Raw genomic sequence first — 19,111 nt, 5'->3', positions numbered from 1 at the left:
GGACGGGACAGCCGAACCGGAGCGGATCCGTCGGTGCCTGGCTTCCCCTGGGAGCGCCTCAGCGGGCCGGGGGGCGAGATGGGGCCGCGGCCCCTTTAAGCCGAGCGCGGCAGCGGGGGGAGCTGTCATCCGCTGACCAATGGGCGCTGGCTCCGCCTCCCCGCCCCTTCCCCTCGCTGCTCAGCCGCACTCATCCTCGAGCTGGTCCGTGGGATGCGTTCTGATTGGTGAGCAGGCAGGCGGTTCTCCACTCTTATTGGCTGGACGGGTGCCGGTGGGCGGTGCTGCCCCTTCCAGGGTAGGCTGCGGAGCGGGGGAAGGAGACGCTGCCCTTCCGCGGCCATGGCGCGCAGCGCGGGGAGAGGGCGCCGAGTGGGGCCGCGCGCCTCTCCCCCCCGCCGCGGTGAGTGGTACCGGCCGCAAGGGCTCCGGGGACCCGTAGGGCCCCCCCATCGCTGGGGAGTGGGGGGGGGGGGAGAAGCGGAGCCGGGGACCCCTGCAGTGGAAGTCGGGCCTGGGGGCGGCCTGAGGTGCGGGAGCCCACGGGCTGCACGTGTGCGGGACGCTGCCGGGGTGCGAAGGGCCGGGGACTCCCGTTCGCATGGCCCGGGTTGCCTGGCCGGGGGGTTCACCGCTCCCACAGGGCCTCGGCATGAGAGCCCCCGGTGCGGAGCGGTGCCCCAGGCAGAGGCGTTGCCTCGGGTCCTTGCAGCGTGGGCTCCCCAGCCAGGCGTAACCCCCCCGGGGTGTTCCTGTACCCGAACCGCCTGCACCTCACTGCCTGCATCCCTGCGCTGGCCAAAGCGTTGGGTTTAACCTTGTGAGGAGAACGCATCACTCATGTGCGGGCCCTGCGGCTCCGGCCACCTTGAGACTATTTCCTAGCGTCTCCCAGAGGGGTTACCTGCCTGCGGGCAGGCAGGAGCGGGGGGGTCCTCATGCAGCTGGAACACCACGGGTGGGTTTAGCCTGGGGGTGCAGGGGGACACCAGAGCCCGGTGTTGGCTGCACATGAGGTTAAGAGCAGTGTGGCCTGGCAGAGAGCGGGGCCAAAGGGTTTGTAACATTGTGGTGTTTAAAAGATGAGGTTTCAGTTTCTGTAGCTCTGCGCTTGATGTGAAGCATGTGTCTCTTCCCCAGCTACACTGGGTAAATTCGGTGTTGAAACCTCTGGAGCAAACACCTTTGGTGCTGGCTCTTGAGCAGGTCTGCGGTGCACAGAAAGCTACAAAAGCAGATTTTTGACCATGAAAACAGCCGTGATTATTTGTAATCTATTTATATGTATTCTTTTATAATGGTGCTGCAAACAAAATCCCTCCAACCACACGCTACCGGTTCTGGTGCATGTAGAAACCTCTGGCAGCCATCAAATCCGAGGCCGCTGCTGCTACAGAGCAGTGTAGGAGCCTGCCCCCGTGGTTGGTAGGACAAGCAAAGCCATTGCTGCTGGTGGTGGTGAGAAGATGCTTTGGATCTGCTTGGCTTTAGTGGCACTGCTGTTCCAATGTGGTATCTGGTTTGTGAACTGCAGTACAAGGAGGTGCAGGCTGTGTGTTCCCTTCACTCACCTGATTTTCCTCTTCCTGCAGGAGGAGCATTGCTGGATGAAGGCTGAACCCAGGACTTTGAGCCAGGTGTCAGAGGAAACTTGGATTTCTTTGTGAGCAGCTCACGCAGCATCCACAACAAGTACCCTTCCCCTTGCTGGCTCCTGGAGGTGCCAGCATCTTTGTGCAGACATGGCATTTAGAAGGACAGAGGGAATGTCCATCATCCAGGCCTTGGCAATGACTGTGGCAGAGATCCCCGTGTTTGTTTACACCACATTTGGGCAGGTACAGTAAGTGGGAAGGGTTTTTCTGTCTCATTCCTTGGGTTTTCTTTGTGATAGTTGTGAGGAACAGAGGCATGACAGGGTGATGCTGAGGGACCTGGGTGGTTTGAGGGTTGGTAAGAGCTGCATAGAGAGTTGGGGTGGTGGGAGATCTGCTGTTGGTGAGCTTGGAGGGGGGATAGAAGGGTTTCCCACATCCCTCCCTGGGAGAATGCATGGATTCAACCCTTCTCTTCATCAGAGGTACTAGAAAAAGACTTTTGTTTTAGAGAAGAGTAATGTATTTCCCACTTGTAACACAACACTTGGAGCAATAAAGCTGAGCTACATACCAGGGTTTCAGAGCTGAATTTGGATAGCCTGGACTGCATCTCTTACAGGCTATGTGCAAATATGCAGTGTGTTTTAGTAATGAAGATTGAGACCAAGTTCTCCAGGCTCTGTCAAAGTGATGCTCCACAGTTTCTCCCCTGCTAAGTCTTAGTTGTGTAGCAGGGGCTGTGTTTTGCAGGTGGGAGGGGGAATGCCAAAGGTGTTTACATTTAAAACTGCTTTGAACATAAACCAAGGGTGGTGGAATTGGTTTTTCATTGTTGCTCTTTCGTATCTTTTGTGTTTAAAGTCTGTCTTCTCTCAGCTGCGGCTCTCTCCAGGCCTGCGTAAGGTGCTGTTTGCTACAGCTCTCGGGACAGTTGCGTTGGCTCTTGCAGCTCATCAGCTGAAGCGGCGTCGGCGTCGAAAGAAGCAGATTGCTCCAGAGAAGTGTGGCTTTAAGCCTGGCGGGATCACGGTGCCCATCTTGCCAACCAGAAGGGTTTCCTCTGTGAAGAAAGGTTGGCCTTGCATAAAGGGAAATGCCCCCAAAAGCCTTTTGTGAGGGAGCAAAGAGGGTGTACAGGGAGTGATGGGGGAGAGGAAAGTGAAGCTGTTTGTACAGTCCATCAATGCAGAATGAAATTGGAAGCCTGAAGCACAGTGCCATGAACATAGGGTTAGTGCAGGAAAGGGAAAGACCCTGAGCTCAAAGCCCTTGCTTTGAAAGAAGCAAGACAAAAGTGACACTGAGGTTTTCACCAAGGTCTGCAGTTTCCATCCCTCTTCCTATAGGAAGACCGTGGACCTGTTATGCTGTGTGCCCCTGCCAGTAACAGCCCAGGGCACACAGTGACCTGGTTATGTATTGATCTTGGTGATGCCAATATGAGGCCTGACCCAGGGGTCCCTTGTGCAGCCACACTGGTGAGGTCGGGATGATAGAGGGGAAGTTGGCCTCGGGCAGACTGGGGAGTTGTGAGTTCATCCAGCTCTGAGGCAGCTCCTGCACCTGATTGTATTGATTATGGGGGGCAAGACTGACTCAAGTCCTCAGCAAAGCACTTGCGGGATTAAGTATTTGTTTTGTGAAACATGAAAATATCTTAACAGTTTTAATAAGAACCAGAGGAGGGCCATCTGTGCTCTGCCTGGCCTGAGGGAAGCTGGAGGAGTTCCTTCTTGATGCTTCCCACTTGCCTCCTGCTGTCCATGAGTGGTGAATAAACGTTAATTCCTCAGCCTCGGATCCCCACTGATAACAGCTTTATTAATGTCTCAGGGCAAAATAGAGCATGCAGGAGATCCTTGACTTATTTCTATGTATTGGATGCTGCTTTGCCCATTCACAATCACACTTCCCAGGGCAATGTTCCCCTCTCTGTTCACAGCTGCAGTGAATTCAGCCTAAAAATCCTGGGTTTATGAGACCTTTCCTTGCAGGATACTCCAGCAGGAGAGTGCAGAGTCCTGGCAGCAAGAGCAATGACACACTCAGCGGGATTTCCTCCATTGAGCCCAGCAAACATTCCAGTTCTTCCCACAGCATCACCTCGGTAAGATGGGAGATGTGGGTGCACCTACCTGTAACAAGGGCACCAAGTCCTTGGGCTTGGGCTGGCCCATGGATAATGCCAAGGCTCTTGGAGCAGGACAGGTTACAGCCTAATTGTAGGGTGAGTTCTGATATTAACGTTGCAGTGATTGTCTGGAGTTGCCTGCATGAAATCAGAACAGCATTTTCCCCTCCTGTGGCTGCTCACAGGTTGCTTGGTTGTTAAAACCAAGGTAACTACTGAAGTCTGATAGTTCTGTTCAGGAAACAGCGCAGGGTGAGAACACAGCCCAGGCGTTCTACCTCCTCCAAAGCCAAAAGCAGCCTTTAAATACAGGTAATTCAGGCATAACCAGGCAGGAGATGACATCGCTGCTTGTATCCACCTCTTGTGAGATCAGACACAAAATTACTGGGGAGCATTTGTGATTTCAAGACCCGTTTTATATCTCCATTGCCCAAAGCCTTGTGTGCTGCTGTTGGAGCATCAGGCAGCCCAAGTGAACCTCTGCAGCTTTGTGCACTGTGATTTATTGCAGTCCCCCCCACCCAGGCATTGCTGGGTTTTAACTTGTTCTTCCCAGTTAAAGCAGCAGAAAGCTGCCAAGCTCTGTGCTGGGTACAGTGTGTCTCCAGCAGGCGGCAGTGTCGGCCCAGCGATGAGTGTGCACTGGAATTGTCATGGAATAACTGGGACATGATGGGACGTGTCAGTCAGCACCAAGCTGTGTCCAGCTCTGGCCTCCCTCTCCCTTTGGGGACTCTCACATCCATTTAATTCCCCTGCGGCTTCTCCCTTCCCACAGATGCCGTCCAGGATTTGTATCCTTGAAGTCAGTTTCTCTTTAGATAAAGAGCTGCCTAAACCCCTTTTTCACTGCTGGTGCATGGGTGGGGATATTGACACAGAGAGGGATCTGTTCCCGTATCCCCTCCGTGATGTGGGAGCTGAGTGTCTGTGACACTGTACTCACTGCTTTCATGTTAGTTGATGGAGAAACAGCTCATCCTTCGCACAGCTGCAGTTTCTGCCTCTCATCTGCTTTCTGGGGTTCTTCTTTGCCGTCTAATAAGTAAGTCAGCAGCAGTGAACTGATGATTTGCAGTTCTGGATCTCGAGGTGATTTATTAACACTCCAGAGATCAACCAGCAGAGGCAGGGCAAGAAGTCAGTGATCAGATTATTACAGTAGGGTTTTTTTCTACAATCAGACTCACATTTGGACACCTTTTTCTGAGCCGTATGAAAGCACTGGTCATTGATGGTGTCTGAACCCAGCACTTTATTGGGTGGGACTTTAAAAGACATTTATGAGCTAGTATGAAACTGGAGAAAGGTGACAGTTTGCTGTATAGCTCTTAGTGCTTGGCTGTCCCAGGAGAAGCTTTGGTTACAAAGAGGAGAGTGAGGATCCCCCTGGCCAAAGCCCTCAGCTGTATTCCTGCTGGTAACCTGTTCTGTTGTTTGGACTGTGGTCACTTCCCTTCCACTTCCAGTGTTTTGTGTATGGATACCTGGAGCTGCCATGAACTTCCTAGCAAAATCCTTATGCCTTTGTTGTGACTACTTTGGAGCTTTCTCAGGCTGTCACCTCCATCAGTACTCTCCTGCTAGTGCTTCCCTTTGTACTTGGTTTCCTAATGAGGCTTCAGTGTAAATTGCTTGGGAAGGTAATTCCCACACAACTTCCTGTGCTTCCCAAGACCCCCCTGTGGTGCTGGGTGGAGAAGGGGAGAACTTCTCACCTTGCCTCCACTGTCAGCATGGTGGGGCTGTCACAGTTGACAGTGTAGTGTTAACCCAAGCAGGAAGGGGCTGGTAACCCTTGATGCCTTCCCCTTCCCAGGGCAGGGAGAACTAGTACAGGGGGGCATGGGGGAATGGACTAAATAACTGGTGGTGATGTTTGTGTGGTCTGAACGTTGCTACCCCTGGAGAGAATGCAAAAGGTGTTTGCTGCTCTCTTCTCCCTTCCTGCAGATGGTAGCAGTCAATTCCTCAAGTCCAATACCAGCATCAGCGGGGATGTGGGAGGCCCAGGTGATGGGAGATGCTGGAGCCATTGGTGATTCCAGTGCAGAAAGCCTCTACATTCAAGGTAAAGAGGCACAAGGGTAGCATTGCCCTGGGGGGGATGTTTATCACTGTCATTCAAAACAGCATGCAAATTGACACAGCATCAGCAGCTCTCTAATAGGAAACTCTATCCCATTCTGAGCTTAAACTCCATCACTTGTTAGTTACAAAAATCCCATCTTCTCCTAAAGAAACATTTCTCAGGGAATAATTTATTTCCAAAATACTGTGCTTGAGCAACAGGATCACCTTGTGTAGTGAACAGTACTTTAAAAGTAACATGGCTGATGTTTTAACCAGTTTGGGAATGTTCTTAAATACAGCTTAATTTGGATTAGCAGTTACAAGGGAAAGAAATAGAAGACATTTATTCTTTCTTACCAGTTGAGGAGAACTTCCCTTTTCACTGTATTGTCTGAAAGAGCAAATACTCATGCTGTATTGCTTTAGTCTCAAGTGGCCTGAGGCTCAACAGCTTGTATTTGGTTGCATTACCAGGCATGGAGCTGTTTGAGGAGGCCCTGCAGAAGTGGGAGCAGGCACTGACCATCAGGCAGAGGGACAGTGCTAGTACCAGCACTCCTGTGCCCTGGGACAGCAAGAAACAGCAAGAGAGCATATCTGAGACCATCTCAGAGGTAGGTCCTCACTTTTCCCTTGCTGGGGAGCATGCTGAATGGCAGCCTCTTTGCTGGAAGCAGTAAGTTAGTAGGAGGTTAAAGAAGAGCAAATGAAGGGTAGAGTTGGGCCAGACTCTGTTTAAGACCTGTCTGTAGCTGCAGCTTCTTTATGCAATGAGAGTGGGTGTTTTTAATGTCTTTTTCTTTTTAATAAGTCTCGCCCCCTCATTCACCAGCTTTTCTACCCACCCTCCAGCACGGTGTCAGTCACTGTCAGGCAAGTCCTCCAGCAGCAGAGGCTGCGGTAGGAAAGGCTGTAACGATACAGCATCCGAGAGGAGGGAATAGCTTTTGTGTGACAGTGTTGTGTCTGCAGCTTTTGAGTGCATTTGAAAGTGGTGATCATGATCGTAGCTATCACTTGCTAGGGAGCTGGGTGGAGAATAAGAGGCCATCTGACTGCATGAGTAAGGCAGAGCGGGAATTCGGAAGGAGTTAAGTAAGCAGGAGGGGTAGGGAGGTGTGTAACTTGTTCAGTTACAGCTATGAACCCCAGTACTTTAGGACAGCACCTTCTATGCAGGGAAGACCTCTGATAAGAGGAGATCCAAACTAGAATGGCTTAGTGACAACCATGAAGCTCAGAAGTGCAGCTGTAGCTCAGGACTGTGAAACTCCCAACTCTCCAGTTCTTGCTGGCAAAAAGAGTTCCAGGTGTAGGAAGCATGCGAGATGTTTGTCTTTTGTGCTGGATAATATTTATCTAAGTCAAATCTGGATTCTCTTGTTGTCTCTCTTTGAAGAGTCCTATAAGGTATTTCTAAAGCTGACTTAAAACCAGTTGGTTCATTATCAAAATAGATTTCACGCTTCTTGTTAATGCTTCTGTCATCTGGGTGCGATACTCATGCAGACACAGGGCCATGAAGGCAAGTCTTACTTTTCTCCTTTTTCTTCTTTATCCTCCTGTGCTGCTTACAGTCAAGTTTGCTTATGCCTAGCATCTTAATCCAAGGACTCTTAGTCAGTTGTACAGTCCTGGATCCTCTCTTGTATTCAACACAGCTTTTCTGGCGCAATTCCCTCTTGAAACTAGGCTAAAATCACAAGTCATGAGAGCTCAGTGAGACATAACTCGTTAAAATACCTGTTATTCTGGATGGCAGGTTAAAGTTCTTAAGTCCTTTCTTCCTTTTCCTAACAGGAAAATGGAATTGCCAAGCTAAAAAGCCAGATGGCTTGAACAGGCTGTGTAGAAACTTCCCTCTGCTTGCGTTATTAGCTGCACTGTAGGATTAAGGAGTCCTCTCTTGTTTCTTTCTTTGTTTTTTGATCATTTAATTTGCAAACTGCAAATCCCATTTTCCTGACAGCTTCCTGCCATGTCTGTGCTGTCTGTCCATGTCTGCCCTGGCTAACTGAGGGTGGCTTTTCTGTGTGTTCAAGGAGGAGTCCCAGAAAAGGGAGTTCGCCGAGAAGCTGGAATCCCTCTTGCACCGAGCCTACCACCTCCAGGAAGAGTTTGGGTCTTCGCTTCCCTCAGACAGCATGCTGCTGGACCTGGGTATGGGAGCTGGGTTGGAAATGCACGGAAGGGCCAGTTTCCATCTGGATGTATGGCTTTTCTGTAAGCTAGGCAAAGGGCTGTTTGTGAGGTGGGGGAGAGGGACAGCACAGGAGCTAAGAGGCATGGTAATTCATAACCTCCCACACATGCAGCTTCTTTCTTTCCTTCAGAGAAGACTTTAATGCTTCCATTAACGGATGGGTCACTGCGGCTGCGGACGGATGATGAAGACAGCTCAGCCTCGGATGACTCCTTCTTCTCTGCAGCAGAGGTGACTGAAGTTTCAGCTGTGTCACAGTCCAGCTACTTGGAGGCGAGCCATGAAGGAGCCAAATGCATCTTGGTAGAGGAAAATGATAAAACATGGAGCAACAGCCCCAAGCTGGGAAGTTCCTGATGGACGTTAGGAAAACCCTTTTTAGTTAGGGGCATGGGGCAGCCCTTTCCAACTGGCATTTCTGTGTCATCCTCCTATCTATTCTAGAAAACCTGCCATAACAGGGAAGTACTGTAAATCTAATGTAATGTGGCTTGATTACCTGAATTTTAGGGGATATTGAGCTGTCAGAGCTGGGACAGCTTTGAAACTGGTGGGAAAAGAAGTATTTTGCATGAAATAATTGGCAGAATTGGCATGAAATTGCTGGCTGAGGAAGGCACATCGTGCTTGTGTGCAGGCTCTGAGTATGTGCAAATATTAATGAGATCATTTTGTTCTTCCCATGTCTCTTGCCACCTCTACAGCTCTTTGACTCTCTCCACTTTGAGGAAATGCCATTCCACCTCTCTAAGCCAGTAGCAGCATATGAAGAAGCTTTGCAGTTAGTGAAAGAAGGGAAGGTTGCGTGCCGGACACTGAGGTGAACACAGCTGGAGTTGTGGGTGTTTGTGTCGAGGCTCCTTTGAGTAGTGTGAATACATCATTTGCCTCTGAGCAGCTCTTTAACCAGAATAACCCTGTGTGGTCAGAAACTCTGAGCATCCTTTCTGCTCATTCAGGCTTCCCAGGGGAGTAGCCCCAGATTTTAGGACACAGGTTAAGAAAGAGTGATTGTCCCAGGAAATTAGTAATGGGAGATGTGAGTGTTGTGGGAGGCTGGTAGGGCAGAATCCTGTGCTGTAACAGCCTTTGCAGAGGTGCTCTGCTCCCCCAGGGAGCTGTACAAAGGGAATGTTGTTACTTTCTCCTAGGCACAGACTGGGGGTTTACTTTTTGCTTTGGGGATTGTAGTTGATATGAGCACAGACATCAGGAGAGCTGGAATTTATGCAGTCCTTCTCCTTTTCCTCTAGGACAGAGCTCCTTGGCTGCTACAGTGACCAGGATTTCCTGGCAAAGCTGCACTGCGTCAGGCAGGCCTTCCAGGTGAGAATGGCTCCTGTCAGCAGTGTGTTCTCCTCCGCCAGCACAGGGGTGAAGGCTTTGCCTCTCTAAAGCAAATCAAAGCAGCAACCTAAGCTTCCTTTGCTTAATTCTGCAGGGGAATTAAGCAATCCCATCCTGAGCAGTTTGGCCTGGAGAGCAGTGGTTATGTAGCTGCTGATGTCAACTTAGTTCTGGGAATCAAAGATCTGGGAATTTCAGAGCTGCCCAGAAGCTGGTGCTCTTACTTAAGAGCTTTTCACTGGGCTGCAGTCAAACCTCTGAGGTGGGGCAGGATGATTTCTGTCTCCTTACCACAATCCTTTTCCTGGCAATGTATACCTAGAGCCTGAAAGGCAGCTTTTGAACCCTGGCCCCACTGCCAGGCTGTGGCCCCTGTGCCTCCCTTTTTATGTCTTCCAGTCTTTCAGCCTGATTTTTAACTCTCTTCCTGGAGAGAGCAGTTTTGTTTTCTGCACTCCAGCTTATTAAAGGTTGATGATACAGTGTCTGCAGCATTCACTGCTTCATGTCGTGTCCTTTCTTGATCCCAGCTCAGAATTCATGTAGGTGTATGTGCTCACATGAGACTTCTTCTGTTCCCTTTGCAGGAGCTGCTGGAGGATGAAAGCAATCAATTGTTTTTTGGGGAGGTTGGAAAACAAATGGTGATAGGACTGATGACAAAAGCTGAGAAGGTAAGAAGTCTATATAACAGCTAAGCTACATCGTGAGCACAGAGACACTTGTTCCTCCATCCCAACCAGAGTTTGAACAGTGTGTTGGAAGAAGAAAACTTTCATCTGTATGCTGGTGACTAGTGATAAATACCTGTGCTTTTAATCTTGTTTAACCAAATTCTCTGGAAAGAGCTGTTCTGTGCATCTCCTATCCAGAATTTGATGCTGTGCCTCACTGGAGAGGGTACAGTGTGTGCAACAGCAATGGCATCATCTTGAGTGATATTGGGAAGGGAAGAGATAATAAAACCTTTGCATCAGGTTTTGTAGCAGTATATATCATGTAGCAGTTGAGATTGCTGGCTTAGTCTCTTGGTCACCCCCTGAACAGGGAGATTGTTGCTTGCACAGGATTAGTCCCTTAGTGGCTCAGTTTCATATAGGTGACAGGTCTTTAGCTACTAGAAAGTGGAGCAGTGTAGGTGTGTAGGTGCTTTGAGCCACAGCTGAGCCTGGGGCCATCCACACATCCTAGAAGTAAATGATCTCTTTCTGCATAAAGAGTGTTTTGGCTAAAAGCTTTATGAAGTCACATGCATTTGTGTTGATGTAAGCTCAAAATAGAGTAGACAAACTTTGGTGCCTACATAGCTGTTGTACCTTCTGAAGTGCTTTGTTTCCCTGCTCTCCCAGAATCCCAAAGCTTTTCTGGAAAGCTACGAGGAGATGCTGCATTATGCACTGAAGCAAGAGACCTGGCCGACCACTCAGCTGGAGCTGGAGGGAAGAGGGGTTGGTAAAAGACATTATCTCTACAAACTTGCAGAGGAGTTGGAAGATAATGGATATGTAGGAGCAACCCAGGAGTGAAGGAACCGCTGCTGAAATACTATTACATTGTGTGCTTCGGCTCATTGCATTTTGTTATTTCAAACCAAATAGTAAAGTCCATCTCTTTTCTTTAACCCTGTTCCCTTTACAGACTGTTCTTCTCTCTGACAGGTGGTGTGCATGAGTTTCTTTGATATTGTGCTGGACTTCATCCTCATGGATGCTTTTGAGGATCTGGAGAACCCCCCCTCCTCTGTGCTGGCTGTGCTGCGCAACCGCTGGCTCTCTGACAGCTTCAAGGAGACAGTGAGTAAACAGGGTTTAAACTTGTGCTGAGTGTGAGATTACAGGGCCAATGTTAGGTAAGAGTAGAACCTCAGCTGTCCTGGCTGAGCTGAATTCTCTCCTTAGAAATACCATGCTTTCCTGAAGCTCTAAACAGCGATCTTGTACATGTAAACTGTTTACAGGAAAGCTTTCCCTATTTTGAAAGCTCCAATAGATGTACTTCTCTAATGGCTCTTATCAGTGATGCTAAATGATGACAATGCATGTTTTTGTGGATGAAAATGAGAAAATCCAAAAGTAGGGAAAACCGTGTGTGGTTTGTGCACTTGGCCATTAATTCTGGTGGTACCTCAGCAGATCCTGTGGCTCCAGTGACAGTGCTTTTCACTATGCCTCTAGCTGTGTATTTAAGACTGATTAGTTTCATAGAGTGGTGGGGAGGCACCTTTCAACAGCTGTCTGCTTCCAGTCTGCATGCTGGGGGGTTTGGTAGCCAAATCAGGTTATACTTTGGCTTTTCTTGGAGTGGTTAAATCTGCTTGGTTGAGATGGTCTCTCTCTCTGTTAATCACAGGCTCTAGCAACTGCCTGCTGGTCAGTTCTGAAAGCCAAAAGGAGGCTTCTGATGGTAAGTAAAATGAAAAGGGAAAGAATCAAATGTATTTGAAGCTGCAAACACCCAACTCTTGACAAAATACAAAACTAAAGGGGTGTAAGACTGAATCACATTCTCTGTGATGCTTTAGAGCGCTCGGGTCGTGTGGTTGTTGCTCCAGTATTGCCATGCCAGTATTTTACTGAATCAGCCAGAGCTTATACTCCCATTTTCTTAATGTGAGGATTCAAAAGATAACGTTTCCTGTCTGTGTTCCCTCTCCCTGCTCACAATACCATAGGAATGGTCACAGGCACCAAGCAACAAGGGGCTGCGCTTGAATTTTAGTTTCTGTGCTGGAATGAATGACTCCTGCACTTCTTTGCTTCTCAGCACTGATTGCTGAGTAGCTTTTACTTGACTTATTTCCCTTAAATCTGTGGCTTTCTGAAGTTTCACAGCAGATGAGTTCATGGACCTGTGGAACAGGAAGCTGCAACTTCACAACCTCAGTTCTGCCACAGGGTCTGTGGCCTCTGGCAAGTTTTCAACTCCTATCCCACAGCCAGCTGGTACAAGGTTTGCCTGATGAGATGGTACAAACTGAAATGAGAGCGTTGAGAGTTGTATTGCTGCTGCCATGCAGTAGCTCTGTCTTGGATATTTACATGCCCTTTCCTGGCTTGGTCCAGATTTTCTTCTGTTTGTTTTCCTCCTGTAATGGTAGTTTAGCAACATGAAGACAGAAAGCTCCAGTCATCATTTAAGGGTTCTGAAAGATAAATGTAATCCTGCAGGAAGAGATGTTTTTAAGTAGCTCTTAACTACAGTTATTGCAGCATGGTGTTTTCTGGTAGGGAATTTGGTAGCTGATATGGAATAAGCTGCTAATTCTGAGCATGAAGAACTCTTCCTTTCCTTGTGACAGGTACCAGATGGTTTTATCTCTCATTTCTACTCCGTATCGGAGCATGTCAGTCCTGTTCTAGCCTTTGGTTTTCTGGGGCCCAAGCAGCAGCTATCTGAAGTCTGCAGTTTCTTCAAGGTAAGGTGGCTTTTTTGTACCTAATTTTGTTGTGGGACTCCTGCTGTCCCCTGTCCTAAGGCTGCAGATGTGTGCTTTTGATGACTGATTTGGCATTAGAGAAACTTGGCTCTGTACAAAAGCCTTCTAGAAATCACTTTTTTTGAGATGCAGGTCACTGAATTTGGGTTGGCAAGAGTCCCACAGCACAATTTACCATAACTGATAGTGAAAATGTGAGGTTATAGAATCACAGATTGGTTTTAGTTGGAAGGAACCTTTAAAGCTGATCCAGTTCCAACCCCCTGCCACAGGCAGGGACACCTTTCACCGGAGCAGGTTGCTCCAAGCCCCTGTGTCCAACCTGGCCTTGAGCACTGCCAGGGATGGGGCAGCCACAGCTTCTCTGGGCACCCTGTGCCAGCACCTCAGAACCCTCAAAGGGAAGAGCTTCTGCCTAATACCTAATCTAAAGCTCCTCTCTTTCATCTTAAAGCCATTCCCCCTTGTCCTGCCTCTTTGAAACTGTCGAAAGTTCCTCTCCAGATTTCTTGTAGGCACTGTTTAGGTATTGGAAGGCTGCTTTAAGGTCTCCCCAAAGCCTTCTCTTCTCTAGGCTGAACAACCCCAGCTCTCTCAGCCTGTTCTCTATAGGAGAGGTGCTGCAGACCTCTGAGCATCTTCATGGCCTCCTCTGGACTTGGTCTAACAGGTCCATGTCCTCCTTGTGTTGGGTGCCCCAGAGCTTGTGTGGCAGGTGGGGGGAGATCTCGTTACTCTAAACCTTCCTTTGCCTTTGCAGCACCAGATAGTACAATACCTAAAGGACATGTTTGATTTGGACAACGTGAGATACACAACAGTGCAGTCGCTGGCAGAAGACATTCTGCAGCTCTCGCGGCGGCGCAGTGAGATCCTCTTGGGATATCTGGGCACTGAGACTTCCCCGGAGATGAACGGCATGCTTCCTGGTGAAAATGAGCCGCTGAAGGAGCTCATCTGATCTGTCAGGGGAGGAAAACAGTTTTGTACAAGGACCTTTCTCCTTCCAGAGATGGATAAAACTACCTGCAATGTGCTGTGGTGGCAGCGAGACTTCACACACAGCAACCTGGTGGGACCTTCTGCTTTGTGTAGCCGGTAGTGTTTGCTGGGATGGATCCAGGACCACTTGCCAGCTTATGGTTTGAATTTCTTGTTTGTTCCACCTGTCTGTTCTTGTTATTTTTAACGTGTCATATGAACCATGAACTGCCTGGGCCCAGATTTTTGCACAATTCCCTTGGATAGGGGCAACATACACACACCCATTCACCTGTGTGTTCTCTGGGAGGTAATCCCTGATGTTTACGGTTGTGTGTGGGAACAGGAACATCATTGGTAAATTCTGCACTTGACCATTAGCTTCTCAAAGAGGCTTTATTTGCTTTGGGGTTTTAATTATTGTTCTTCTCTGCTGTGTTGCTACAGACATTACTGCTGATTTTTACCTGTAGGTGTTTTAATACATGCAATGTGACTAGCAAAGGTTTCTTTCCCAAGGAGGAAGAAATACTTCTGTAAAGCACTGAAGTAAAATGCAGACTTCTGTAACAAGTCTGAAGCTCTAAGGAAGTTGGTCTGTTCCCTCGATGTTGCTGCTGTTTGCAGGCCAGATGACAGGCTCTGTGCCGTGGTCATCCTCCCTTAGGAAACTGCTGAGGTCTGTTTGCCCCTAAGGCAAGATATTGTGAGGAAGGGATGGACTTGCATTCTGCCTGTGCATGCACAAAGTCTTTAATGTCCATCAAAGTGCCTTGCTGTGTTTCAGAATGAGCCATTAGCAGGTTTTGCTAGGTAGGAGGTGTGGGGTGTACACAAGCAGAGGGAACTGATGTACTGTGCTGCTTATTCCTTCATGTACAATGTAGTAAGAGCTGTAGATGGTGGATGTGATGTATGAAAGGGGTTATGTGTGCAGGCAGCTGGAGAGCTGGGATCAAGCTGGTGGAGAGGAAATGAGTCACGATAGTCTGTCAGTCCTAAGAAACATAGCATGGTTTTAGGTATAGATCAAATGAATGTGTATGTGTGCCCTTGTAATGCTGGGACAGGCTCTTCTCAAATGATGTGATCCTGAATGCATAGCCAGCACCTGAAATCTTGCTGCTCTGGGATGTGTGCCGAGTTGGATGCCAGCATAGGATAGCACCAGTGTTGCGTGCTGGACTTGTGGAGTCCTGGCTTGTGTGAGGTTTAGTGATTTACTGCATCCTCTCTGAATGCAGTGCTGCGGATGAAGGTCGAAGGTCCAGCCTGTGCTTTCTCCTGGTTTAATCCACAGACAGCTCCAAGTCCCAGCCTCAGAACAAGGAGGTATTCAGGGAGAAGAAAATGAGAACTTTCACAAAAAATATGGGCTTCATTGTTTGTTCTCCAGACCTGATTAGTTATCCCTTCTGTCTGTTCTAGGTAAAAGGCATAAGTGTTATCTAGCCATGTCTTTATAAGGGGAACCAAAAAATGTAAGAATCTGGAGATTCCATGTGAGTAGCAAGTCAGTGCATGGGCTTGGAGAATACAAATGTCTTCTGTCTTCCTCCTAGGATATCTAATGTAAAAGGGTCCTGCTGGTAAAAGCAGGAAGGAGGTAAGCAGGGAAAAAGTAAACAGGAGGAAGTCAAAAGAGTAGATAAATGCTCCTGAGATGCTTGCAAGAGGGTAAGTGTAGAGCATGTAACATCTGTTGCTTTATAAGCACTCCAGACTGATGTGGCTTATCCTGAAGACCAGATTAATGCCGTAAACAAGACAGTGCTGAGGCAGAGGTGAGGAGCAGCTGACCCAAGTGGGGCTGCATGAAATAAGCTATTATGAGGAGGATTTAAGAGGCAGCAATTGAATCTAGGAAAGGTCTCTGAGGTGTTTTGCTACTGGCAGCGTGACGTGAGAGAAGGAACAGTGGATGTTGTGTTCGCATGACACACCTGCTCTGTGTAAATGTGATTCAAAAATGTGTTTTATTCTGAAAGCAAGTTACCTGGGGGGGGCAGTTTATAGTACTTTGTGCTCTTGTGTGGCTGGCTTAGAAGAACGAGTAGCTTCAGCAGCTTTGTATAATGGTTAAAAAGATGCTAAAATGTGAAGATTAATGTAATAATACGGATTGTAATTCTAAAGAATCAATGCTGTTAATTTCTCATTTTTAGAGTTGTTTTATGTGTATTTATTTGCTACTTTGAGTGTCTTTTGGCCTCAGTGCATGAGGCAGCATGTTGTGTACAGAGAACAACACTGGCTGTGTGGACTTTGGTCTTTTCACACTGTGGTGGGAAAAGGGCAGTGAAACAGGGTCCCATGAAGCAACACTAACTTGCACTGCAGCTTTTTAAGCTAAGAAATTGTAAATTCACAATCAATTAAATGGAAGAAAGACAGTGATTTTTACAGCTTTATGCTTTTCCTTAGCTCTTATTGCAAATAGGGTACACTGCCCTTCCAGAGAAGGTAAAGAGTCTTCCCTGAGAACCTCTGCAGCTTCTTGAGTGTATGTCTGCAGAGACACACTGATTTTCTCTTTACATGGGAGGATGTTAAACTCTGCACGCCCTGCCTGTCCCTGCTGTTTCATTGCTGCTCTTTCTCCCTCCCTAATCCCTGTGTAGCCTGAGAAAAAGGTGTTTGCAGCCTCCTGAAGGATACTGTTGAGATCAGTGCAGTCAGAGGAACTGTTCCCATGGAAGAGGCTCTCCCTGACCTGAGGGGTGGTGATCAGTGACCTGCTGCCTTCAGCTCCTTTGGATGTAACCATGAGCAGAGACTTGGGCTGCTTCCACTGATCCCAGCAAGAGCAGGGCTTGGCCCAAATGGCAACCACATACTCAGGTTTGCAGGATAGAGTAAAAGGTGATGACCTCCTGCTCTCTGGCTTTGTAAGAGTTCACAAGGAAATCCTCTCCCTGGCATACTCTGTTTAGTAAAGGCAATTCTTCAGTGTTAGTAGCAGATGAGATAGGCATTCAGGCAGAATCTCTAGAGATAAACATTTACCTTTTTTATAATGAACCCTTATTCTCAAGGAGTTAAATCATTCTGGGCTGACCCTTGCACGATTTTAACACTGATCAGGATTTGAAGTGGCTTTGCAGCTATGAAATAAAATCCTTCAGTAGTTTCTGATGCTTCAACAGACCTTCAGATATGCATGGTTTTTGTTTATTATGTGGGGGTTGTAACAAGCTTCACCAGTGGTTAAAGTACACCCTCGGTGCTTTAGCATGTATATAGAGACTGCACCAAATGGCTCTAGGAGGGTCTTTATGATCCTTAAAGCACAAATACATTAATAACTAAGAAGAAAAATCTGCCTTGTTATCTACAGGACTATAATGTCTTTGAAGAGCAGGACCTGTGCTGTCTCATAGAAGGAAATGGGAAAGCAGGATATCACCCCTCTTCAGTAGAACATTCCTTTGCTGTATCTGAAACTAATGAATGTAAACTTGTGCCTATTTTTGCTTGATTTCCTGAAGGTGTACAAATCTCTTGTTTTGCTGCTTTCTTTTTTTTCTTTGCAGCTGTTTTTTTAAATACCTTTAATCTTAGGCTGTGGGCATTCCATGTCAAATAAAACTTTCCTTCATGAGTGTGGCTTTTGTTTCTAAATTCCCTGGCAAAACTTGGCTAGAAACTTGGTCTCTGGTTGCTGATTTAGGTGGCAGTTGTGTGACATTTCTGGTGTTAGTGATGGTTTCAAACAAGGCTCACTCTTCCTGGAGTCAATGTGCTAAACGTAGGTTTTCTTGGTCTGTGGGGTTTGTTTGCATGGGGACTCTTGCTGCTTCTGGTGAAGACAAGTCTGGATGAAGCAGGTTCTAAACCAAGACAGTTCATTTCATGTTGAGCAGTGGTTGAATGCTAGGCTTTCATTTCTGAGCTGTTTCTGGCTCTGTGGCGGTTCAGTTGTGTTTGGGTGTGATGTGGGCAGGCCAGCAGGCTCTGATAAAGTGATAACAGAAATCCTAGCGAGGAGCAGAATCTCTTCAACACTGTCCAAGTTCTTGTAGCATTCTTACCAGCCTCCTAAGTGGTGTGAAAGAAACCCAGCTAAAGCCTGTGGGCTGGTATCAGAGGTGCCCATCTGCTAAGCAACGCAGGAAACTCATCTCAATCATAGCGTGTTTAAATACTTTCCTTTTCGAATGGTGCAGAAACCAGACTGAAGCAGGCAGGCTCCTTGCTTCCACAGCGATTAAGATTCCATCCATACACTTAATACAAACCAGTCCCAGTTAGCATTAGTGCAAGTCTGTCATGAACTAGGCTATATGCAAATAAAACCTTCATGAATAGGAAGGTTTCTGTCTCGTGCCACACCCTGAACGTTGGTTGGAAGAGTTAAAAGGAGTTTGTCTCGGTTTCCATGGTGTCAGACTGTATATTCATTCCATCTCCTACAGCAGCTTTGTGCTTTCTTATGCTGAAGGAACAGAGCAAAGGCTGCGCTGTGTATTGACACTTTCTTCTTCTGTTCAGGAAGGAGTGGGTGAATATAGCAATGAAGCCCACAATTTTCAGTACTTGTCATGGTACATAGATCAAATGTAATCCACTCTGCCAGCATAACTCTATATTCAATAGCTTGGGAAGGAGGAGATTTATTTAACTCGACTATGAAAGCAGCAAATCACTCATGCTACCTCGCAGCAGCCTGCTGCAACGAACTCCACTTCTGCAGTAAATATTTGCTCTTTCTCTCCAAATAATAAGACTTTCTTGCTATTTTAGTTCCTGCAATGGGGGGAAATGTGTCAGCTGTGAAGAACCTGTTGGAATTAATGGGACATATTCATCATTGCTATCTAAAATAAGGTATTTTACAACTGCAGGAAAAGGAGTTTTCTCCCTGTTTGCGTGAATGTGTTAGGGGATAGAAACCCTTTCCTGACATATACAGATTAAAGGCACCCCCTTATATTCATCACTTGTGCTGCTCTTGCCTATTATTCTGACAGGAACACCCCATAAGTTTTACTTTATAAAACCATTTGATGTGCTCACGTAAAGGTGAATTTGCCTTCTGCAACCTTTCCTGTGCGATGCTGCTCCTGGATCTCACTTGTAGAGTGCTGCAGTTTGTGTTCTGGTGGTTTGGGCTCCTCAGGTAAGTATTACCCTCTGGGCTCGCATTGATTTCAATTTGGTCTTCAAAGTGTCTGATTGCAGTGGTCAAAGTTAGTTGGAGAGGGGACAAAAGGTTGTTACCTTCAGACCAGGTGGTGCCTGGTCTTTGCAATGCCTTTTGAAGGGTGTACTTTTTTTTCTGCCAGGACTTTACTTCAGCATTTTCACGTGTGCACATCTCTGGATCTTCACAAAGCTAT

At 47.5% G+C, this 19,111-nt stretch overlaps 1 protein-coding gene across 2 annotated transcripts; it reads left to right on the top strand.

The window, feature by feature from the left end:
• Positions 1-296: 296 nt before the first annotated feature.
• Positions 297-17,373, top strand: MIGA2 (mitoguardin 2). Of its 2 annotated transcripts, none has more exons than XM_031046483.2 (16): positions 297-403; positions 1,593-1,838; positions 2,475-2,670; positions 3,593-3,705; positions 5,686-5,803; positions 6,280-6,419; positions 7,848-7,965; positions 8,139-8,239; positions 8,713-8,828; positions 9,262-9,334; positions 9,943-10,029; positions 10,705-10,803; positions 11,014-11,148; positions 11,705-11,758; positions 12,654-12,770; positions 13,552-17,373. In XM_031046483.2, exons 2-16 carry the CDS (start codon positions 1,743-1,745, stop codon positions 13,750-13,752), a joined length of 1,764 nt encoding a protein of 587 aa, XP_030902343.2. In that variant the 5' UTR covers positions 297-403; positions 1,593-1,742; the 3' UTR covers positions 13,753-17,373. The 2 variants fall into 2 exon arrangements, with proteins under 2 accessions (XP_030902343.2, XP_005146280.2); XM_005146223.3 differs by having other exon boundaries at positions 2,460-2,670.
• Positions 17,374-19,111: the final 1,738 nt, after the last annotated feature.

This window comes from Melopsittacus undulatus, chromosome 11 (genome assembly GCF_012275295.1).
Source record: "Melopsittacus undulatus isolate bMelUnd1 chromosome 11, bMelUnd1.mat.Z, whole genome shotgun sequence".
NCBI classification, from domain to species: Eukaryota; Metazoa; Chordata; class Aves; order Psittaciformes; family Psittaculidae; genus Melopsittacus; species Melopsittacus undulatus.
The sequence above is the reverse complement of the archived record's forward strand: the minus strand, read 5'-3'. Positions and strand labels throughout refer to the sequence as shown.

Coding starts and splice junctions, on each gene's coding strand:
- MIGA2 (XM_005146223.3), top strand. CDS start 1,743: ATGGCATTTAGAAGGACAGAGGGAATGTCCATCATCCAGGCCTTGGCA. Junction 11,149..11,704: donor CTGACAGCTTCAAGGAGACA/GTGAGTAAACAG, acceptor TGTTAATCACAG/GCTCTAGCAACTGCCTGCTG. Junction 11,759..12,653: donor CCAAAAGGAGGCTTCTGATG/GTAAGTAAAATG, acceptor TCCTTGTGACAG/GTACCAGATGGTTTTATCTC.